The sequence below is a fragment of the Nannizzia gypsea genome, genomic scaffold (genome assembly GCF_000150975.2).
Source record: "Nannizzia gypsea CBS 118893 supercont1.1 genomic scaffold, whole genome shotgun sequence".
Lineage (NCBI taxonomy): Eukaryota > Fungi > Ascomycota > Eurotiomycetes > Onygenales > Arthrodermataceae > Nannizzia > Nannizzia gypsea.
The window spans coordinates 4,097,616-4,120,872 of record NW_003345201.1 but is presented as its reverse complement, the minus strand read 5'-3'; the positions used below and the strand labels follow the sequence as shown (position 1 = coordinate 4,120,872).

Sequence of the window (23,257 nt, the reverse complement as noted above, 5' to 3'; positions counted from 1 at the left end):
CGAAGTCGCGTTAACGTGTTATAACTTGGTTGAAGCCATCCAATCAGCAGCAAAGAAAACTCGCCACGAAAAATCTTGGTATTGTTGTTTTTTCCGTCCACTTGACAATCGTGCAAGTTTGCGGGAGTAAAAACAACCAAGAACAAGCCTTAGCCCGGCGCAGTGAGTACCGAGTACTCCGTGTTGTAGCTACTCTTGGACCTTCGGGTTTTGTTAGCATTCCATTTGCATATCTCCCATAGTTTCCAGCCACGTAATGCACATCGGCTGGTGATCGGTCTGTGCAAGATGGCCTATTTCAGGGAAGAGATATGGACGATGAGCTTCCCTTGAGAGCATGTTTATTCTCAGCACGGTGTCGCACTGGTGACGCTATATGGAGCTTGTTCTCCCGTGCGAGAATTCTGATCTACAGGGCATACGTAAAGCCTGTGGAATATCATAATATATGCCTTTTATACCGTCGATCATGCGCGATGCCCAATATTGATATACAGGGCACAGAACTGATCGCCGCGTGAAATGGGAAGGTTAGCCTGCAGTAGGTGACGGGAAGAAGGGAAGGGTGGGAAGAGGTTGTCGTCCAGTTTTATTTTCTTCTTCTTTTCTTTCTCTCGTTCCTTTTCTTCTGCGGTAACTAACGAGCTGTGCCTCTGCGGGTATCCCATCGTGTAACAGAGCCGCGCGACTCGGTGGAGTGGCGGAGGACAGACAGGTAGCCTGGTTGGTTCAATTTCTCTGCAGAGTTGGAGAGTTGCTAAATAGCGGGTAGTATGTAGTTCAGGTACGAAGCTCACATACTAAAGGGGGCTCACGTTCAACACGTCGTCATGGTCGCACGATGGATATCCTAGGGATTGACATCCAGAGCGGATCATAAGGCGACCCCCCCCCCCCCCCCCCCCATTTCCCTGCTGGGTGACTGTATATATAAATCGGTGGCAGCTCCCGCCGGTCTGCTGGAAAGTATTTCGTCGTTAATCAGTGGACAGCAGCGACAATAAGCCAATTATCACGCATCATGACATCCATCATCAAAACCCTTTTGCTTGTCATAGCCCTTGCCGCACTTGTGTCATCATCTCTTCTTAGCCACCCAGATTCCCTAAGAAATGCGCAGTTGAAGCTCCCACGGAACCCCCTGGAGTTAGATTTATCCCTTACCGAAGAAATCCCCATGGGTCCTATCCGCTATGTTCAGTGCTTTGCTGTCGGCAGTTCTTGCAGGTTCGACACCGACTGCCCTCGGCCATCTGAGGACCACTGCACCGCTCTTGCAAAGACCGAAAGGCGTGTTATTCCTGCCTCATCGATATGCATAAGTGGTTTCTGCCGTGTGAAAGATGCCCTGTGGAATGACTCCTGCGATTGCCACATGGGATGTAGCAAGCGCCACGACTTAGCCTGTGTTGAGGGCAAGTGTACCCCCAGCAAATGTACTCCCTGTGGGGAGACGCCGAAATTAATTAAATGCTGCCCCCCCGGAGTGATGGGCCACGACGGAACATGTGTTTGCAAGGTTTCAATGACCTATACTTGACGTTTCCCATGGGGGCCTTCCACGGTCCGGCAAAGTAGTATCTAACCCCGTTTCGACTGCTCCTGATGAGTGGCGGTCAGATATGAGGATTTTGGCGGAGCTTGGAGTATAGGAGAGGTACGAAAAGTCGCCTCCCAGCAATCAATCCAGTAAATGGATATCTAACTGCCGCCAGGGACAGGGTTCATGTGCATGGAGTCATGGCGTTTATTTTTGTGGGCGTATTTTCTTCCTGTTGAGCATCCTGGAGATGCATCGGGTTGGAGAAAAGGCACTAGGGCTGGTATTGGGAAGTCTTTGGACAATGAATATATTTTTAACATGAGTGCCGCATCAGATTGATGGATCAGCTATGCGACCGGATATCGAGTTATTCTCTTTAAGCATGTCGAGGGCATTGCTCTCTTAGCCTCACCAACTTGATATCACCGGGAATCATCAAACCATCAAATGCTACCAACACTTCAGATGTAATATTCAAGTCCATGGATACCATGGATGTTTTGAGTAGTTAGCGTTGGCAGTGAATCATCTCTCTCGATGGAGGGAGGTTATGACGCACAGCTACATATCTGACTTTTGGTTGAGGAGCTTGCTTACTAATGCTAGTCGCGTGGCTGTTGCCAAAACTTTCGGTCCAGCTGACCCTATTCTTTTCAGGATTTCATGGAAACAGCTAGCAGGCATTATGCGTAATGATGTGGTAATACTCTATTTATGAGTCACAGCTATATTACTAGTTGTAAATGGTTGGTATTCAATCTTAATTGACATTATGTAATTGCAGTAGCGGATTCTGGTGGCGACGTCCTCGCTTTCGGTCGAAGCAGTACACGCAACGGCTAACATCAGATGCAACTGCAGACACGCAGATTGGGACCACCGTATATGCCGTCTTAGTTATGCTCAGAGAAGCCTCGTTTACTATGGCAAGCCGTGGTACTTGGCCATGTTGTAGTTGAACCGCACTCGAACAGGGCCAGACTCGAGGATACATCTATCAGCGACCTGAATTGAGGCCTACTGGACCATCCACATCGGTTATTCTTTGAGAGTTACTTGGGGTTTAATAGGAAGCAGGTTCATCCAGCCAGGACAGGCACCGCGCCAGTCTCGACGACCAGCGCGGGTACCCTCAGACTAGATGCAATCAGAACACTGACTTGACTGACAGGCAGTATAATCATCTTGGAGAAGAGGTAGTTAGAGTAGGGAACCAATAGTTAGCATTGATGGATGAAGTCGATGATTGAATTTGCGGCTGTTATTCTTCTGCCTGCGCCTTTGACGCTCACTTCGATAGGATGACTAAGCAACACCATCCACACTGAAAAGTTGATGACGAGGATAAGTACGAAGAAGATAATGAAGATGGGTGTGAAGCTCGATGGTAAGCGGAATTGGTAGAAGAGATAATAGAATATATAAACGTAGGCTGCGGACCCTCATATCCACATCTACACCGTGTCGTCCTAGCACCCTGTCGTTGCTGCTTGCTTGCCCGCAGGTGTGGCCAAGCCTGCTAACTGCTAGTTAACAGGTAACTAACTACCTGTTAGTTAGCTAGTAAGTTAGGTCGGCCAGCTAAAGTGTCGACATTGTGATAGCTTCACCGAGATAATCCGTAAGATAAACGGCTCCTGGCCTCAACGCTAATGTCATTCCCGCCCTCCCATACTTGATCTTCTATATCTTACTATTTAATACACCCGACAACCTGGAGGCAACATCAGCTCGGATGGCGGCTAGGGACCGCTTCAGCGCCTACCTGGAGCCACCCGCACAGTCGACGCTACAGCGATATATCCGTATGTCCCTCCCTCCCGCCCTTGTCTACGGATGATGTGCTGCTATCTACCTAAGTGTGAAGACGACCGCTGACCGAGTGCCTTTAACCAGATAATGCGTGCGACCCCCAGAACTACGAACCGAACCTCGCCCTAAACCTAGAGGTGGTGGATTTGATCAATACAAAGAGGGGAAATGCGTGAGTGCGGCAGCCCAGCGGTTTGCGCTGGAGATACTATTTACTATTTCATTGGAATGGAATCCTAATTAGATGCCGGTGGTAAAGGCCTCGTGAAGCAGCAATGACCATTGTCCAGTTGATAAACTCTCGGAATGCGAATGTTGCGATGTTAGCCCTCGCTGTACGCTCTTACCGCTCCCGCCCCTCCCCCCCTTTCTACCAATATCCTAGGATTCGTACAAGGCTGACTGCTTGGTCACTCTGCTATACCTTATACCACTCAGTTGCTCGACATATGCGTGAAAAATTGTGGATATCCCTTTCACCTTCAGATCAGTACAAAGGAGTTCTTGAACGAATTAGTTCGTCGATTCCCTGAACGGCCGCCTATTCGGCCGTCGAGAGCGCAGCAGAGGATTCTCGAGTCTATTGAAGAATGGAGACAGACGATATGCCAGACCTCAAGGTACAAGGATGACCTGGGATTCATCCGTGACATGCACCGCCTCCTCCTCTACAAGGGCTACATGTTTCCAGAGATCCGACGTGAAGATGCTGCCGTTCTGAACCCAAGCGATGTATGTGGACCAGCTCTTAGTACTACATACGTTAGGCTCAAGGCCGATGCAGACACTAATGATCCACGCGATATAGAACCTCCAATCTGCAGAGGAGATGGAAGAGGAAGAGAAGATCGCTCAGTCAGCAAAGCTCCAAGAGCTAATACGCAGAGGGAACCCGGATGACCTTCGAGAAGCCAACAGACTAATGAAAATAATGGCAGGATATGATACACGACATCGGACAGACTATCGAGCAAAGGCGGCAGAGGAGGTTTCGAGGGTTCAGGAGAAGGCCAAGCTTCTTGAAGAGATGCTAGAGAATTTCAAGCCTGGCGACAAGTTAGCGGAGGGTGACGTCTATGAGGTGTGTGCTGGTTGCCCTCGCAAAACGGAATACAACAAATACTTACCTGACTTAACATAGGAACTAGCCAGTGCTCTTCAAAACGCACATCCAAAGATACAAAAGATGTGTGAGGATGAGTCGGACGACAACGAGGCTGTATCAAAACTACTGGAGATCAATGATAGTATACACCGAACGGTGCAAAGGTATAAGTTGATCAAGGCCGGAGATGTAGCTGGAGCATCCAATATACCTAAAGGTACTCTAGGGACGAGCACGGGTGTGAAAAAGAATGCTGCCAACGAGCTATCTTTGATCGATTTTGGAGGCGAGGAAGAGCAACTGTCTGCGCCTTCTAACGGCAATACAGCTGCTAAAGCACCTGCTGCTTCTACACTTGAGGGTGACTTACTAGGTCTCTCCTTCCAAGACGAACCTCAGGGAAGTGTTGCGCTTCCTCTGGGTCCATCTGATGGTGAGTGATAGCTGCCATATTTTTATCCACCGCATCAGTGCCGCTACTTACCACTGCAGAAGGCCCTGGCTCAGCCTCAATTCCAAAGCCGTCACCAGCACCTTCCACCTCAACACCTACGCCTCTACCAGCTGACCCGTTTGCCGCCATCACCTCTGGCGGATCACGGACATCTTCACCGTTCAACAAACTACAAAGTTCAGCTTCTTCAAACGCTGCATCTTCTTCACTATTAGACCTAAGCCAGCTAACGTCGGGGGCTTCAGCTTCAAACCTTCGTGGCTCATATTCGCCTCAACAACCCACCCAAGGGAAACAAATGACGCCAGCCCAGGCAGCTGAACCAGACGACGAATGGACCTTTTCATCTGCTCTTCCAGAGGAAACTTTACCCTCACAGAATACCATAGAAGTTCTCAATACCGCCATAGGCATAAAAATGCAGGTGAAACGTTTTCCCGGAGAGAATAAAATACATGGTCTTGTATCATTCTCCAACAATACACCGCACGCTATTTCAGAATTACACTTCCAGATAGCCATAGAGAAGGTACCAGACACCATTTACCTTTTTCGTTTCGCCCATTTGCTCGCATTTTATTATGGCTTTTCCTTACTAGTCATGGTCACACTTGTATCTGGACGAATATTAGCTAACGTCATGTTTCCGGTCTTTTCTACTCCTGCAGGCTTATTCCTTACAGCTCCGGCCTCAATCTGGCAGAGATATTGCGCCGTATCAGAAGATTGGGGTTCAGCAGCAGCTCCAGATGGACGGGGTTCAGCCAGGCAAGGGGAACTCGGTCAGGCTTCGGTATAAGGTATCCTTCAAGGTTGGACAAGAACTAAATGAGAGTGATGGATTGGTGCCATCATTAGGCATTTCGTAAAATAGCCGGGCTAACGAGGTGGGCTAAGCTGTAGCAGAATATATAGCACCCTTTATTTATTTATTTTTCACTCAACTCCATTCACGGCTATTATTTTCACCATCTGTATATATCGGGTACATGGAAGAACGCTGACTTTTCCCTTTTCCCAGGGCTAAATAGTTGCATAGCTACTGCTTAACACGTGTTCCGTCCTCCCTCGACGGTGCACTTCGATGCAGAGCTATTGTGAATAATTATGACGTCCTGTTATGACTCCACGATTGTTTACATACAACAAATGACTTCAACTCTGGATAGTGGTTGACTAGTGCCAGACACCGGTAGCAATTGGGGTAACGGCCTTCTCCGCGTCGCCCCGGGCCGAGAACTGATGCCCCTAGAATATCATCTATCGAACAAGTCTGGCGGTGGTATCTACTCTGAAACTGCCAGAAGAAAGAACTGCTCCGTACCTAGTCGCGATGATCTACATTACATGTAGCGTGTAACACATTGCACCGTTTCAAGAAGCGCGGATAATCTCCACTTAGTGGATTATGTAATCATACGCGCCTGTTAGCGTTTCAACCGTCCGCTAGCGCGGTGGAGCTGAGTTAGATACAACGTCACGGATCATGCTGGCAGAAAAACAACAGCATCTATGATGCGCATAAGGCCGGTTGTAAATATACCAACACTGTACCATGGATCAAAGGCTTGGATACCTTAGCTAATACCCCCCCTACGGACTCAATACACCGTCTGCAGTCTCATGACGTCTGAAATCTGGTACTCTTTACTGGACGGGGACACTGGATACCCTGGGCATCACCATGCCTAAACGGCCCGAAGACAAGCTTACACTACGTCAGGAGTCATGTCCTGCCATCTAGCTATGACGGTACTAGGGTCGTTTCGGTGGGAGGATGGTGGTGCTTCTATTATTGCGTCAGGCTACATAATCGGAGCCAAGAGCATCGTCATATGTTCCCCCTATGACCATGGGCTCACGGCGGCGGATTTGTAAGAATCCAGTCAATTTAGCCCCCTAGAAGCAATGCCATAGGGCAAAGAATGGTTGAGCATGTTGCTTTAGGCTACTATGACTTACAATTTGGCTCTCTCTGGCTAGTGATTCCACCGTGATGAACATGGCGGACAGGCATCTTTTTAAGGGATGCTCTGCTGTGATGGGTAGGCTATCATAGGAGACAAAGCAACTGAATCTCCTTATGGTAGCGCATTTCTACCATGTTCATCTATGTCCTCACTTAGGAAACTCGTACAAGAAGATTGCCTTCTCTACAGCGCTTAGTGACTCCATTTTTCACGCCTGTCGAGCATGTATGCTGGAACATTACTTCCTTGTACTGTTCAAAAACACTGGCACGCATTCTTCGAAGGCGATATGAAGAGAGAGTTCTTTGAGATTCACGGTTAGTGGTAGCTCCATACATACCACTCTTCATAAGGGTCAGGTGTGTATGTAGCGCCTCTGCAAGATCATGAGCAGCAGCTGTGACGTTTTTATATTACGCATACGTATAATATCGTCAAGAGTGGTTAGCCTATGTCATAATTCGTGCTGTGATGTCACCGCAGTTATACCAGTATAAAACAAGGGGCAAATTTCCCAAATCTCCCAAATTTCCCCCTCCCTCTTTCTCTCCTCTACCCTACCCTATCCGCTTACATTTCCCCCGAAGTTCGATAATATCAACAGTGTGTATTGTCACAGACTGCTATCTGAATATACGCCGTTATACTCTGTATCAACGACCTTCGCTATCTCAGCGACCCCAATCTCGTCAAGCGTAACTTGGGGCTGCCCCCTTTTATCTACTTTTCGACATCGGTACATCAGACGTGAGTAACAACACTGCTGGAAACGCATCAAAACTCGTTGTCATTAGATATTAACTTATCTACAGCGCAAACATGAATCAGAACTACGCCGGCTACAACGCTCAGGGTGTGGTTTCTCAGCCACAGGCCGCTATCCCACAGAGTCAACAGGCGGCCCAGGACCACGCACAGGCACAAGATACGGCGGCTAATGCTGCCATCGAGGCGGTCAGAAGCCAGTTTATAAAGGCAGTTAAGGACAAAGAAAGGTGAGCCCCTATGCACCTCTCCCCTATTCTTTAGTTATCTGTCAGCTCCCAGACAATTAAATTAACATTACTCCTCTGCAGAGCCTTCCTTAGTGCTTCACGCAGGAGGGATAGGAGCCTTGATATGCGGATGGAGTCAGCTAAGAATGCCTCGAAATGCCACTACATTGTGAATCGTTTCTGGCTTGAGGTCGACAGGCAAACTGTCGAAAATTGCGGGGACTTCAAAGTAACTTCGGTTTGCCCTAACTACTGGAACGAAAAAATCCCAGCTTCCAACAGCTGGAGGGGCCCTTTTCCAGCACCCTTGTACGCCACTAGTTGGACTGATTGCCCTAGGCGTTCTCCGCCCATTCCGACTCAGTCAGTACAGCTTGCTGCCTCCTGTAACAACATTGTGGCCGAGAACCGCTCCGGGGATTCTCTTCCCCATCTACCCCCCGGCTACCAGCCGCCTCAGCCGGCGGTAGTACCCCAAACCGCCCAACCTGCAGCGCAGCCTCAGCAGCAGGCGGCCTTTCAGTTGACACAGCATTCTAACTACCAACAAACTTCTATGTTACCTCAGCCGCCCCAGCCGGCGGTAGTACCCCAAACCGCTCAACCTGCAGCGCAGCCTCAGCAGCAGGCGGCATTTCAGTTGACACAGCACTCTAACTACCAACAAACTTCTATGTTACCTCAGCCGCCCCAGCCGGCGGTAGTACCCCAAACCGCCCAACCTGCAGCGCAGCCTCAGCAGCAGGCGGCCTTTCAGTTGGCACAGACCAACTACCAACAAACTTCTATGTTACCTCAGCCGCCCCAGCCGGCGATAGTACCCCAAACCACTCAACCTGCAGCGCAGCCTCAGCAGCAGACCTCCAACCACCAACAAACAATCGAACCACAGTCTTCAATGGATTTTCAACTTCCGGTAGAGCCCCAACAGGAACAAGGGGTCGCCGGACCGTCTCAGATTAGGAATACAACTGTCCCCGACGTCTTCGACCTATTCGTCAACTTTGGAAATGGCGATAAAGAGCCTCCGACGATTGATCCTCGCCAGCTTAACCGAGAATGATGGATTTTTCATTTCAATTTACTATACTGTAACTCATTCTTCACTTTGGATTCTATTCTCATTTATTCTTTACTTTGGATTTCTTTTCTTTCTTTTATTTTCTTCTTGACTTTCTTTCTTTCTCCTTTCTATCTTCTTTCTATCTTCTTTTCATTTTATTTTATTTTCTTTCTTTTCTTTCTTTTCGATTTTCTTTTGATTTCCCTTTTACCTTCCTTACTTCTATTTCATTTTATTTTATTGCGAATTCTGAAGATTTTTGTAGCTATTTTAGGAATGTAATGCTGTTTCTGTTTCGTACAACCAACCTCTCACTCATACTTGAACGTAGGATGTAAATGCGTAACTAAGCAGTGTAGTCACTCTTTAACTGGTAGACGGCAACTATGGTAGACACGATGGGAGTTTAGTATTATTCGGCGCATGCATATCAATGGGCAAACTGGGAACTCCGTAAGTGGTTTGTAAAAGAGAAAGGATATGACACCTGGTAAAGCGCTGTTCATTAGGTACCCTATTGATTTTCATGGTTTCAGGTTCTAATCGCTAGAAGCGACCATCATTACGCCTGAATAATTCGTATACTATACAAGGTCCAAGCAATCTTAAGTCTCATGACACTTGTAAACTCATTCATTTTTTAGTTACGGTTGGATGAAGAGGTATGGACTGGGCCTCTGTCCCGCTTTACTCGGGGTTTGTTAAGGGTATACCTATTAGATCAAATTAGACGCTGGTACAAGCAAAACAAGAGCAGAAAATTCAGCAAAACGTACTTGGCAAATGCCCTTGAAAGGGCCTTTTTGCAACTTATTTTTTGGCTACCGATAAAGGAGTCGACGGTTACGGCAATCGCACGGTCAATGTCGCGAGACGAGCAATATTCGGACAGACGCATTTTGCAGAATGCTTCCGCGATTCTCATGATTGATTCAAGATGCCGCACCTATTAATGGTAAGTCGGAGCCATATAGAACTGGAGGGAAGAACTGATGTCGGGGCGACTAGCACCGCACCGTATGGATAAGAGGTACGTACCGTTATAGGGTATGCGCCAGTTGCCAGGCTCTCACGTCTCAAATCAGCAAAGACCTCAGCGACCTTACCTTCATCTATTTGATATAACTTTGGATGGCATTTTTCTCGCGCATAGACGATGTATTTGCGCAATAGCTCCTGCGGAATAGCATCTGCCCTCTGTGCCTTAAACCTGGATTCAGGGGAGTTCTCGGAGACATCTTCTTCCGGGTTTCCTTGTGCGTCCTTAATCGGGTTCGATCGGTAATGCGAATTCATCACAAATGAAGCCAATCCTTCGTCTACATCTGGATTCACCATGTCTCTGACAACGCAGAGAATATCAAAACGAGAAAGGATGGGTTCAGTGAGTTCAACATTTTGAGAAAAAGGAAGTGTTCCCCTGTAGCGGCCCCCAATAGGGTTTGCCGCTGCAACAATAGAGCACCGCGCCTGGAGTGTGGTAACAATACCACCTTTCGATATGGATATTGTCTGTTGTTCCATCGCTTCGTGAATCGATGTGCGATCTTGATCATTCATCTTGTCAAATTCGTCAATTAAGCAGGTACCTCGATCGGCCAATACCAGCGCACCGCCTTCAAGAGTCCATTCACTGGTCATTGGATCACGACGAACATTTGCAGTTAAGCCGACAGCACTAGCTCCCTGTCCGGTAGCAAAGACGGCACGATGGGCGGTTTTCTCTATGTACTTTAGAGCTTGTGATTTGGCAGTACCTGGGTCACCAAGCAGTAGTACGTTGATATCTCCACGGATGTTCATTTTTCCCTGAGCTACCTTGCTAACGCCGCCAAACAGAGAGAGAGCGACCGCGGTCTTAACATCTTCATGCCCATAGATACTTGGGCAGATTGAAGCTATGATCTTCTCGACAATACCAGGATCCTTAGACAAAGCTTGGATTTGATGTTCATCCTCCTCAGTCAATTGGAATCCAGCGAGCTGATCATGAGATTTCACAATGTGGTTAGCCTCGATAATTGTACTGAAGACTGGTAACCCACTCCTTTGACTCATTGGAAGATCATATTGATTGCGGTAAATACCAGTGATTTCGACTTCGTCACCAGGTTTGGCAGAATCAATCAAATCCGCCAAAAGAATAACATCTCGATGGCGCGGGAGTCGGCCAGCAGGTACGGTGCCCGGAGATTCTTGAAGAGTTAGTTTCTGGAAGTTGCGATATTCCGTTCTCTCGGAGTTTAATGTAAAAGGTCCACGGCTTTGACAGTTTTGACAAAACGAGATTTTTAGTTCGCTACTCGAGTCTTGTTCAAATGGCCCAAGGGTGACACCACATTTGTTGCAATTGAACATAATGTATTTCAATTGTGGGAAAACACCTGTTCGCCTTGTAACCACACCGCTCACACAGACAAGGCAGTTGAGATGGCTTTGGCGAAGCTGGCGGAGGGTATATTTCACGGGTAGATTAGTAATTCGTACGTGAATTTCGCTATGAATACGGTGGTAGTCTCTGTAGTGCAACAATGTAGCTTCCATAGCTACCTGGTCAAATATTTTGAGGACTTCAGCTGGGGCGTTTGCAAGGAAGTATGCAATTATCGATTTTGACTCGCTAAGATGAGGGTATGCGACTTCAAGCGACTCCGAATTCTCTTCTCCGAGATTCTTCACAAGGGTGCCATAGACTGAAATGCCGTCCTTGTCCGTGAATTCGGTTATGAAGGATTTGAACTCTCGGTAGATTGCCCTATGAATAGCTGGGGTTGCTACCCATTCTGTAAGATTATCGGCCTTGATATCGGCCATATCTTCTAAAGTTAGGTCGGCTTCTGGATCATCCATATCTGCGTCCTGGCTCTCTTCGTCATAGTTGCGTCGGTGCCTGCGCGTCTGCAGGGAAAGGTCGGGAACACCATCAAAGTCATCCTCCTGCAGGAAAGCAGCGGGCATTTTTCGTCTTCGAGCGATTTCACGGTCTCGTTTGTTGAGTCGTGCTTCAAGTTGTCGTCGCGCTGCGGGGTCTAATTCCTCTTGATCTGCATCATCGATATCAACTCCACCATACCCATCGTCGGCACGACTCGCATAATCTCTTTCGAAATTGTCTGCAAAGAGGTCAATGCCATCGTCATCCTCTGCCATCTCCTCTAAATCGTCTATATCGGGGATAAACCCTTCCTCTGCAGCTATGTCATCTTCGTTGTCAGCCTCATCAAGAGGCAGCATTGGCGGAGAGGAAGGAGGCGCTGCTCTATGGTTAGCAACCGTCTTAAGTTATATTTTATCCTATAGCATGTTTGCTTACGGCTCGAAGGAGGTGGGGCTGAGGAGTTATCGTCAAGGCCATCATGCCCACGCTTTCTACTGGTGAGGTTTGTTCGCCCTCGGTTACCAGCAGAGTTACTTGGGCGTAAAGGAGAACTGAATTAAATCGAAATCGTCAGAATTTCCGTCGGATCTTAGGTGAACTTAGCAGGCTTGGGTGGAATGCAGCCATACCTCATTGTGAATTGCTCGCCTACTGGCTGCCGTAGTTAGAGATGCGCAGGTGTAAAAAGAACAGCAACGCAACACACTCTCGAACTTAGTTATCGAGCGAATTAAGTATGCCTGTCGGGTCCTTCGGTAGCTTGCTGGCGCTTTCGACGCTGTTTGTTTGATGCTGCATGTAGAATGTAGAGAGAGAAGAAAAGCTCGTCAATTTGATAGTAATCGAATCGAACAAATCGAAGCGCGCGAACACGTCGCGTCGCGCCAAAAATAACCGCGTTATCCAATTTAACCTAAATGGGGAAGAAGAGTGCAAACTAGACAAACAGCGACCTCCTCGGCTCAATCCGCGACGAAGCTGCGCAAGGAAGCATGAGAGAGTTGGAGCAGAAGGAGAAGGAGAGGAACAACCGCTGCAATTGATTGCCAGCTCAATTTCCGATATTATACTGTTTATTATTGCCTAGTAGTCGGGATATGGATCCAAGTCAGACTTCCAACTCGGCGGGTGGGAAGGTGGACGGCGTTGAGGTTCCTCTAAAGCGACGCGAGAGCTTCGCCTCTCAGAACTCGCAGACAGCCTCTGAGTAAGTGAAGCGCTGTTACTTCTGAGAAAATGCCCAGCTAGACGAGAGCGAGGTTCTAACAGCTACCTACTAGTTTCATCAACGAACAATTGAGGCTGGAGGCAGATGCACGCGAAGCCTTACCCTATGTATGTCTCTTGCACATCAGTTACTCGTCCTCATGCAAAGGCTAATACAGCTACATTCAGTCATTTGATAATTGCACACGACCACTTGGGGCCCTGCGACAGAGCCTTTTTTCCTGCCTTACTTGCAACCCTCCTCCCGAAAACACGAATTCCCCTTATAACCCCGCTGGTGTCTGCTACTCCTGTTCGATTTCGTGTCATGGTGAGCACGAATTGGTAGAACTCTTTACAAAACGCGATTTTACTTGCGACTGTGGCACCAAACGGTTACCCTCGACATCCCCCTGCACCTTGAGGGCAGACCCTGCTACTGGCGAGAAGGGCGTCCACTCGGAGGATCCCACTACAGGTAATAAGTACAATCAGAACTTTAGAAACAGGTTCTGTGGCTGCGGCGACACATATGATCCTGCTAAAGAGAAGGGGACCATGTTTCAATGTCTTGGTATTGGCACAGTCGAAAATGGTGGTTGTGGAGAAGACTGGTGGCATCCTGAGTGCTTGCGAGGTCTGCCCCGTGTTGCAAGCACTGATAAAGAAGAAGACGAGGACCCGCCTTTACCACCCGGATTTCCAGATGAAGATGACTTTGAAACCTTTATATGTTATAAATGCCTGGATTCCAATCCGTGGATAAAGCGGTATGCAGGGACCCCAGGATTCCTGCCTCCAGTGTACCTCGACGAGAAAAGGCCGAGTGGTTCACCGAAGGTGGTAGAAGATACAGGAGTTAATGCAACTGAGTCAGTGGCAACCCCGTGCAAAAAGCGAACATTTGAAGATGAAGATACCGTGTTACCGGACTTGAAACGGGCAAAGCAGGAATCCCCAACGCATTTGGGCGAACCAAACGCTCAGATCGCGAAGACCAAGGAAAAACACGATTTACTCCCGTTGGATACCCCTAAAGGCCAGTTTTCGCTGTTTGTCAAAGAAGACTTCCGCGATCATCTGTGTAAATGTGTGGAATGTTTTCCTTATCTTAAAGTAAATCCTCAGCTCCGTGAGGAAGAAGATGTCTATGAACCTCCGCTATCTGAAGATGGTGACGGTCAGAATGCTAACACTAGTGCCGGCAGCATTCACACAGGAAGTCTCCTGGACAGAGGTGAAGCTGCGCTCAGCAACTTGGACCGAGTAAAGGCAATCGAAGGTGTTATGGTTTACAATCATCTCCGTGACAAAGTGAAGGAATTCTTAAAACCATTCGCAGAGAGCGGTCAAGCAGTCGGAGCAGAAGATATCAAATCCTATTTTGAAAAACTGAGAGGTGATGATCGGGCAATACATGAGGCTGGTGGGAAACCCTCTACTTCACATGGTGAAGATGATCCGGAGGATGATGAAAAAGGGGATAATCGAAGAGAACAAAATGGTGAGTAGTGAAGCTTTACCAAGCCCATGTTGAGATCATTTTCTGAGCAATTAGTTTCTAACGCTCGTTTATAGGATATTGAGTCTGTTGGTTGGACGTCTCAAGGAGTAGACCGCCAGTCGAGCTCGACACTTTATTTTCTTGACTTCTGACTCATGTATTCGTATTTCCCTTTTCCTGAAAACTGGATCTTATTGTAATCACAAGATAATGGATTATTAGATACCCCAATGTCCTAAAGGGTCTATTCCTCCCGGATTTCCCTCTCTTCTGCCCTGCAACTTCCTAACTCTTCTCGTCAACATCCCCACACTCAATGGCCCAATGATGGTACATAACACGTTGGCCCAAGTAACAATTAGGTATAGCTTCGAACTCCCAGCATGTTCTTCGCCTTGGGATCGGAGAAGACCACTTGTTTCGGCTAGAGAAGCTATCAAAAACCCTATCTCACCACGAGAAACCATGGCGGTGCCCAGCATGGCAGCTGGGTAGAGAGATAATGGGTTGCTTATTTGCGAGGATGGAGATGAACGGGAATTCTGGTTAGGGACTTGGTGTACGGAGCGGCGATCCTGCACTGCTATATCATCTGCTGCACCGCTGCGCAGTTGCGTGGTTCTTTTGCAGTTGCCCACGGCAGCCTGTTTTTTATGGCTATGTCCTCTCGAAGCCCGCCTGAAGCAAGATGCCGAAGTCATGATTATCGAGCGTACGCCCTTTGGCATCCGAAACCCGGGCCAGATATTACACCGTATAAGCCATACACCAGTGATCAACTTAGCAAAGAACATTAAAACCGAGAAGACAACACCTTTCCACAAAACCTCACCATGGAACATGTCAGCAATTGGAATTGCAAAGCCAATCGACGCCTTCATTTTATTAGCAACTCTTGAATCTGAGGGTAGAGGTGGGCTGTGACGTACGAAAAAGAATGGTTTCAGGATGTAGGCTGTAACCGGAGCATAGTATTGATGATATGTATCCAAGCCACGGTTGTCCAAAGGCACATGGGGGCTGCTTATCATACTAGATGCTTGGGATGCTGTTGGAGTAGATGTGATCTCCGGATGAGGAAGTTCACTATCCCACCAACTTATTGCAGCTCCGGCCAAGTACGCTGCAAAGAGGTTAGATGTGCCAGCAAAGGTAGCCCCGGTAACGAGCCCAAAAAGTATAAGCGTGTGTATGATGGGTGCAGTGTGAGCCATAGTACAAAATTTGTTCGTGTAGCCGGATGGAGCTTTGTGTCTTGTTTGGTTAAGTTGTAGGGTGATCGGCTTCACAATAAGCCGGCACACTACTGGAACTGTGATGGCTAGACCAAATGACACAGCAAGCGGCCGGATAACAGTAACAGGATTTAGTGATGTCTTTTCCTGTCCAAGGTTAGACACAACCTGTATCATAACAAGCCCAATAACGTCATCTATCATGGCAGCACTACTCAAGACAGTTCCAAGACGAGTAGACAATAGCCCGCTGGAATTTAGAACGGTAAATGTGGTCCCTAAACTGGTGGAACAGAGTGCTGCACCCGCGGCAAATGATTGTAGAGGAACCGCTTCTGCTAGAGGCTGGAGGACAAACGCAAGGCCCATAGGGCAGCATATTCCCGTTACCGCCACGGTCATAGATAAAGAGATATTAGCTTTTAAAGACTGAAATTTTGTACCCAATCCTCCTTTATAATTGTCAGTTGAAAGGGCTATTAGGGCTAGTTTGTAGGACAACGATTTTACCTTCAAAGACAAGCAGGAGGAGGCCTAAGTATCCGAGTTGAACCATAACCTTTTGCGAGCTTGTGTCCAGCCAATTGGCTCCCGGGGTACCCCAGGCAATACCAATAAACACTTGCCCAAGTAAGCCGCAGAATATCACATTATCTAGGACAGTACTAATGAAGTTGAGACAGAGAATGAATGAAGATTGGATGAGAATTGTCCTAAGGCTTGGTTCATGGTAAGGGAGGAAATGTTCGGTTCCATCAATCATCATGCCAAATAACAGCGTGTACAGAGCAAAGCTCGTTATTTCAGGGAGAAGTTCTGCCTCCTCCTGTCAAACAATCACACTGAATATCAATGACAGCAGCAGTGTCAAGAAATAAAAGTTGGATGTCGAAGCAAAAAGATTAATGGACCAGGGGGTCGATATGCTCACGTGACCCATCTTGGCCAGGTCGGGCTAGTTAGTTACGAGACGACATAAAACATCTGCAGGTGTTTTGGGAAGCTGAGAAGAGCAACCACCAGCATGGATCAATAGAATATGGTGGCTTTCATTTTACTTCTTGACTTTTAGACTGTATTATTTTCTCTGATGATCCACTTGGCATTTTCATTTATCTCTTTCTTTTTTTACGTTCTATTTTTTATTTAATTTGCACCTTGTTCAAATGGCTTCTCGATCAACAGCCAAAGGCATACACCGGACTGTACAAGTGGCTTTTGATGGTAAGGCAGATTTATCCTTTTAAGACTTCGTGGAATGCTTTTGTCCGGTTGAAATTTCGACGTATTTTATCCACCAATTCATTCTGCCTTCGGACAGCATGTACTTTTGATATCCAACCATACTATGAGGTTATGCTGCATCATTCTCCTTTATACCCATTTTCATTCAAACATTCAGAGCACTAGAATGATGGCACTGTGGTGCTCCCACACTTCTCTGTCTTGGGCATCGAAAATAAAACGATGTGGCTGATTCCGGAGTCATTTCCGGTATTACCGGCTATCGCATCCCGAATTGTTAGACGCAGTTTGGACCTGTTACAAGAGGAATATATCACTGATTGCCTATTTATCTGCTAATATTTGGCGATTCTATACCCATGCTGCTTGTTTCTCTACTTTACAAAACCTTGGCTCAGGTTACCCCTGGATTTTTTGCTAACACGGCAACATTTAGATTCTGCCAATCAAATCAAGTCTCCGGGCTTCGGTTATACCAGCAAAGTTCGCATAAGAGAAAAATACCATATCGTTGGTTTTATTAGTAGCGGTACCTATGGGCGAGTTTATAAGGCAGTGGGGAAAAATGGGCAAAAAGGTGAATTTGCTATCAAAAAGTAAGGGAAATCTTCGACAACTTCTATCAATATTAAAATAAATTCTAACAAGAAGATAATGCTAGGTTCAAACCTGATAAGGAAGGAGAAACGATTCAGTACACGGGACTTTCACAGTCTGCAGTTCGAGAAATCGCTCTGTGCACTGAGCTAAACCACCCTAATGTCGTGAGACTTGTCGAGATTATCCTTGAGGACCGGTGCATTTTCATGGTATTTGAGTATACCGAGCATGATCTACTGCAAATAATACACCACCATACACAACCCCAGCGGCATGCCATTCCCGCGCCGATGGTGAAGTCTATCCTTTTCCAATTGCTCAATGGACTTCTTTATCTTCATTCAAACTGGGTTCTTCATCGTGATCTCAAACCAGCTAACATACTGGTTACATCTGGTGGTGCAGTAAGGATCGGTGATCTTGGACTTGCCCGGTTATTCTATAAACCGCTTAACTCACTATTTTCCGGTGATAAGGTTGTAGTGACGATATGGTATCGCGCACCTGAATTACTACTCGGCAGCCGTCACTACACCCCGGCTGTTGACCTCTGGGCAGTGGGGTGCATATTCGCCGAGTTACTCTCTCTTCGCCCAATATTTAAGGGAGAAGAGGCAAAGATGGATAGCAAAAAAAACGTTCCTTTCCAACGAAACCAAATGCTCAAAATAATGGAAATTCTTGGAATGCCTCTGAAGCAAAATTGGCCTGGTTTAACTGCGATGCCCGAATACGGCCAGCTTCAAGCATTTGCATTAGGCCCGGGAACAAGCCATATACACAAGCCATCAAGCCTAGAACCGTGGTATAATGCCTGTCTGAAGAATGGTTCATATTCCGCTTCATCAGTTGCAGGGACCCCCGGGAAAGAAGGTTTTGATCTTCTCTCCCGACTTTTAGAGTATAACCCAATGAAAAGGATTACCGCAAAGGAGGCTTTAGAGCACCCATACTTTTCAACAGGCAGCCCAATCACATCAAATTGTTTTGAAGGATTCGAAGGAAAATACCCGAATCGAAGGGTCAGTCAGGATGACAACGATATCCGCACCAGTAGCTTGCCTGGCACAAAGCGGAGTGGCTTACCAGACGATTCCCTAACATCTAGGGCAGCAAAGCGTGTACGAGAAATGTGAATCGAAGCCTTCATTTTTACGGTGGTTTTTCCACCGAGGATAGACACTGGATTCATCACCTTGCGATCAAACTACCTTATTCGCACGAGGCCGATGTTCCTCCAATGATCGATCGAGAAATGCAGCTCTACCTAGAGTCTAGAAATGTTGAATGCATAAGATCTATGTCTTAAGACATTTAGGATCTAGGGGAGAATGTTCTAAATCGCTTCCATCTCTCCATCTAAACCAAATATTTAATTATTCGAGACCTGGACATGGTATACACGAACAGCGATGTGGCGTTACAATTCAAACCCCCTGGGAACCTTTTGTGATAGTGTGAACGCACCCTGTGGCAGTATTGCCTGTTTATCGGATATTCCCTAGCAGCTCTCAAACGATCTGATCTTGGTGGAAGATTAAATTGACCATTAATTCTAAAACCTCATACTGCGGATCGCGCATGCAGATACCATGGAATCTCCTCGATTAACCACATACCAATCGCTCCTTCATCCATGTATCTACCCCAATCCACGGGTCATACATGGCCTCCTTTTGATAAAGAGCATATGCCTAACTGGTATCATTCTATATTGGTATTGATAAGTATCTGGAATAACAGGATAGGCACCCGTGGAAATATGTAACTATATCAGGGTCCTTTCTACCTAAAGAAAAACATCATTCTAGTACGGATTGTCTGAAACATTTCCGTCATCATTGTTAATTCTTGTAACACCTTCCAATCAGACCTTCTATGTAATGAAGCTGTAAGTTAACTAAGCTATAAGCTACTAGGCATAAGAACATTAAGAGACGAGCCCATGGGCTGCTTTGTCTGTATCTCCAAATCAGCCACCAGGCTCCAGTTTCTCCAGCAGATGGCAGCTCACACTGTAGATCCATGAGCTTTCTTATTCTCCAGGTCCCTGCAGCTCCACCCGTTTCTCGTATACCATAACGCCCCCAAGCATGGTCCTCGAGTTAGTTGCATGAGTACTCCGTACCACATCAAGAGATTCAGCGAAGCGTTTTAAGTGACGCTTTATTCTCTTTTCTCGCATTAGTTATATACCTAGGTAGTTAATGAGCTTGAGCTTGATCGACGATAATGAATCTTCCTCAGGTTGGTGCATCGTCTTCAGAGGGAGTTAGTTACGTATCTCCCACGGTTGATGAATGGAGGAACGAAACTGAAGATATCCCTTTCTAACGAGCCACAAACAGAGGCAATATCACTCCGTCACCAGCCGAACCTTTGTTCGTGATCTTGGCCAAATCTTAGTTATAGTAGTTACGTAGAACAGGCCATGGATACTGTAGCCTTCGGCAAGGGGTACAGACCTCCATCCGCAAGATCTATTTGGGGCTCAATCCCGAGGGAAGACGACCAATTGGTCACTGAACCGCATGTAAAGATGATCCAGGTTCGGTGCTTTTCATGCATGTAGGTAGTGCTTTATGTACTCAAAAAGGAACGCGATTAACTTGCCGGATGCCTTGTGGGTTTTCCGGACAACACCGCGCTGCGTGGGTTCTTCGTCAGTAAGCCAGTAAACAATGTTGGTCACCCTGTGCCCAGGATGCGCCCAGACAGTCCCCGTAAGTTTCCGTTACCTAACTGCCATTTATTTAGTTAATCAATGAATAACTATTGAACACGGCCAGGATCCCCGGCTCAGAGTGGGCCGCGGAGATCTTTAGAAAATGGGTCTCAGCCAAAGAGTGGCCTCAGATGCTTGTTTTTCTTGGTAGGCCTTATCTTACGCCATGAATGCTTGATGTCAACTTGAGTAACTCGTGCATAAGGGAAAACGGGTAGTATAGACTTAGGTTGTATTCTGCAAAGTGCTGTAACTACGTGATGGGCTGGGACGCCAGAGGACGGTATCTCGATAAGCGTACGGAATAGTAGTTGCTGCTAATTGTATCAGTTTGCGTGCAGTAGTACACTTACGACACGACAGGTTTTCAACAAGACGCTGACAAGGAAGCTACATATGGAGTTCAAAAGAAGGGGGAAACCGTATACTTCTTTGCCGGCCTTCCGATATAATCTAACTTGAATATAATTGAGGATTTATGCATTGCACTATTTACAGATTCGGATTTTACGGCTTCCGCATGCCATAACCTTCCAACACATATATCAAGCATGAAATCGTAGAAAGTAAAATAAAAGAGCATCAGTTTGGAAGCTTCACAATAGTGGCTGTGTTTTAATTAGCCCTTTAACATTCTCCATTATCAATAATAACCTTGTGAATGTATCTCCCCTCTCATCCTGCGCATCTATTCTTTCCTGAGCCTGGATGGCTTTCATCATAACCGGAGTGATTGTGTCTGCGTTGCTCCATGCACCTGTTGGCAGGTGAGCGTTGAAAAGGCCCTCTGAACCGCACTGGTTCCAGGATAGGCCAAGAGAGTCGTGCAGACGATGTAACATGCGCTCGCTGACTTGAACAACGATGGATATCTCTAGTCCTACTCCCACATATGATTGAAATGAGCCTAGCTTTAGGCCTGGAAATATCCGGCGCTCTTCTGAGGGTATGAGTTCGACGACACTGGGGAAAAGGAGAAGGGTATGAAGGTCCGTAAAGAACCAGGCAAAAGCTCGTGCAAGGCGGAGGTAGCAGGCAACAAATAGAAGAATCGTGGAGGTGTCGATTGGGGTTGGCTTGCTTGGTATGGACAGGGACAGCCGGCTGCTGTTATCGCTGGAGCTAAGATAGGATATGCCCGAAAATTGGGGTGTTAGCATGTTAGAAAGATCGTTGGTTATGGATTCCTCATTCAACAGACAAGAAGAGTCGACGTCCGGAATAGATTCGCCTCCTGGACCATCTTTATACTCTGGCACAGACATCAGCTGTGTTATGAGCTCGGTGAGCCTTCGAACCTGCTCCAGCATATCGTGTATAGGATAGTTGTGCAGTCGCGCGAATACCCCCCGTTTATCATTTCCAGTGCAGTTCCTCATTCTCTCTAGGCGGCGAAGTTGGTCATATTGTGCTAGCCCAAATGCTGTAAGTTCCCGCACATGGTTATCGGGAGCTATCTCAGTGGTCGAGAATCGATCTCCAGATGATACGTCGCTAGTTCCATTGGTACATGACGAGATCGTTATGTTTTGAGATATCTCCCCTTGCATAGATATATTCTCCGCTAGTAGAGCTGCGGGGCCCTCTAAAAATGGCGTATTATCATGATAAAATGATAGCATATCAACTTTAACATTGGATTCATCCATGTGAAAATCAAACATCCCGGAATCATCGGCCAGCGAGTCAACAGCAGTTCCCTGATGAGAAATGAAGAGTGGTTGAGGGCTCGGGGGTAGTGGGGAATTGGACGATGACCGCCGAGGAGCATTTCGTGGGCTACCTGGGCCGTCCGGCTTTGAAGAACCGGCAGATGAAGTCGTGGATGATAATCCCGATCTTGCAGGTCGCCCTATACGATTCGGAGGGCTGTAAACGCAGGGAACGGATGCGCGTCGACAACGTTCACATTTACTCCCGGGCTCTGCGCCTTCAGAGCGTAGACATCTTAGTTTTTGGGCGTGACATCGATTGCAAGCCAGGCGTAACCGTGCTTCAGATGAACATGACTGTGTTGTCTTTCTCTTTTGACCTTGTAGCCTATCATTGATAGATTTGGCAGCGGAGTTTGGGTCTCTTAGCATTGTTCTGAGGGTTGGTAGATGTACTGATGGGAAGAAACCGAAAGTTCCTGGACCGAGAAGAGGTGACAAGTATATCAAGGGTAATTATAATGGTGACAGTGGCTTTTCATGCGGCGCAATAGAGCTATACAGCTGGTTCAAAGATTTGTGCTTCAAAGGGTATCCTGACAATTGGAGGGAGGGTGCGAGCTAAATGCTCCGAGGTAAAAGAGCCAAGTTAGTCGCTTGGTGGTCGAAGGTGGCAGTATGATTCTATTCCAAGGCAGATCTGCATTTACTCAAGCATGGTCTTTCTCGTATTGGATGCATAGGGTATTGCAACAGCGTCAGGTTGCTTGTAAGGAATGATGTTCCCGCAATCATTGAGCTGTGGATATCAGAGTTAACCACACCCAAGGAGTCTTGGAGGAGAGCTTGTTTTACTTCACGAAAACTAGCACTAACAACCATCATTAAGTTTCTGAAGATCCAGGGTCAAGAAGACCTAGCCTACCTACTTTACCGACAGGCTAATGGATGATAGGTTTGATTGGCTAAGTACACCTAGGAAAGGCTGTCAGAAACGTGTAATTCTCAGTTCGGTTTCTAGCCCTCCGTATAGACCGTGAGCACGAGAAAACTGTTGACGACCTCGAGGTAACAAAACTGAATCCTGGGTCCTAGAAGAGAAGAAACCCTGTTCATCCAGGTTAACAACAACCTTGTCAGTGCGTAATGAGGTATATTTATGCGTTGCTCATTATTGTTATTCTCGATGACAATGTGAACCCTGCTCATCTGGTTTAATAGAGGCTGTAACCTCAAGTGCCATATTCTTCGACAGTGTCCGTATGATAAC

At 46.9% G+C, this 23,257-nt stretch overlaps 9 protein-coding genes across 9 annotated transcripts; 5 read left to right on the top strand and 4 right to left on the bottom strand.

The window, feature by feature from the left end:
• Positions 1 to 213: 213 nt before the first annotated feature.
• On the bottom strand, positions 214 to 878 carry MGYG_01505 (hypothetical protein; the record flags this gene model as incomplete). The annotated part of the gene is made up of 4 exons (XM_003177381.1): positions 214 to 293; positions 423 to 506; positions 643 to 757; positions 816 to 878. 4 exons carry the CDS (start codon positions 876 to 878, stop codon positions 214 to 216), a joined length of 342 nt encoding a protein of 113 aa, XP_003177429.1.
• Positions 879 to 1,021: 143 nt separating this feature from the next.
• MGYG_01504 (hypothetical protein) lies at positions 1,022 to 1,540 on the top strand (the record flags this gene model as incomplete). Its single annotated transcript, XM_003177380.1, has 1 exon — positions 1,022 to 1,540. The coding sequence occupies one exon, from the start codon at positions 1,022 to 1,024 to the stop codon at positions 1,538 to 1,540; it is 519 nt and encodes a 172-aa protein (XP_003177428.1).
• Positions 1,541 to 3,278: 1,738 nt separating this feature from the next.
• MGYG_01503 (ADP-ribosylation factor-binding protein GGA2) lies at positions 3,279 to 5,783 on the top strand (the record flags this gene model as incomplete). The annotated part of the gene is made up of 8 exons (XM_003177379.1): positions 3,279 to 3,348; positions 3,440 to 3,527; positions 3,615 to 3,690; positions 3,794 to 4,087; positions 4,164 to 4,436; positions 4,497 to 4,893; positions 4,953 to 5,443; positions 5,583 to 5,783. The coding sequence occupies 8 exons, from the start codon at positions 3,279 to 3,281 to the stop codon at positions 5,781 to 5,783; spliced, it is 1,890 nt and encodes a 629-aa protein (XP_003177427.1).
• Positions 5,784 to 7,703: 1,920 nt separating this feature from the next.
• MGYG_01502 (hypothetical protein) lies at positions 7,704 to 8,942 on the top strand (the record flags this gene model as incomplete). Its single annotated transcript, XM_003177378.1, has 2 exons — positions 7,704 to 7,879; positions 8,219 to 8,942. The coding sequence occupies 2 exons, from the start codon at positions 7,704 to 7,706 to the stop codon at positions 8,940 to 8,942; spliced, it is 900 nt and encodes a 299-aa protein (XP_003177426.1).
• Positions 8,943 to 9,582: 640 nt separating this feature from the next.
• On the bottom strand, positions 9,583 to 12,297 carry MGYG_01501 (DNA replication licensing factor MCM2; the record flags this gene model as incomplete). Its single annotated transcript, XM_003177377.1, has 4 exons — positions 9,583 to 9,655; positions 9,719 to 9,888; positions 9,981 to 12,218; positions 12,256 to 12,297. 4 exons carry the CDS (start codon positions 12,295 to 12,297, stop codon positions 9,583 to 9,585), a joined length of 2,523 nt encoding a protein of 840 aa, XP_003177425.1.
• Positions 12,298 to 12,917: 620 nt separating this feature from the next.
• On the top strand, positions 12,918 to 14,538 carry MGYG_01500 (metaphase-anaphase transition protein mlo2; the record flags this gene model as incomplete). Its single annotated transcript, XM_003177376.1, has 3 exons — positions 12,918 to 13,027; positions 13,101 to 13,155; positions 13,216 to 14,538. 3 exons carry the CDS (start codon positions 12,918 to 12,920, stop codon positions 14,536 to 14,538), a joined length of 1,488 nt encoding a protein of 495 aa, XP_003177424.1.
• Positions 14,539 to 14,748: 210 nt separating this feature from the next.
• Positions 14,749 to 16,528, bottom strand: MGYG_01499 (hypothetical protein; the record flags this gene model as incomplete). Its single annotated transcript, XM_003177375.1, has 3 exons — positions 14,749 to 15,405; positions 15,460 to 16,217; positions 16,276 to 16,528. The coding sequence occupies 3 exons, from the start codon at positions 16,526 to 16,528 to the stop codon at positions 14,749 to 14,751; spliced, it is 1,668 nt and encodes a 555-aa protein (XP_003177423.1).
• A 403-nt stretch (positions 16,529 to 16,931) lies between these two features.
• Positions 16,932 to 18,746, top strand: MGYG_01498 (CMGC/CDK/CDK8 protein kinase; the record flags this gene model as incomplete). The annotated part of the gene is made up of 3 exons (XM_003177374.1): positions 16,932 to 16,989; positions 17,447 to 17,606; positions 17,672 to 18,746. The coding sequence occupies 3 exons, from the start codon at positions 16,932 to 16,934 to the stop codon at positions 18,744 to 18,746; spliced, it is 1,293 nt and encodes a 430-aa protein (XP_003177422.1).
• Positions 18,747 to 20,931: 2,185 nt separating this feature from the next.
• Positions 20,932 to 22,419, bottom strand: MGYG_01497 (hypothetical protein; the record flags this gene model as incomplete). The annotated part of the gene is made up of 1 exon (XM_003177373.1): positions 20,932 to 22,419. The coding sequence occupies one exon, from the start codon at positions 22,417 to 22,419 to the stop codon at positions 20,932 to 20,934; it is 1,488 nt and encodes a 495-aa protein (XP_003177421.1).
• Positions 22,420 to 23,257: the final 838 nt, after the last annotated feature.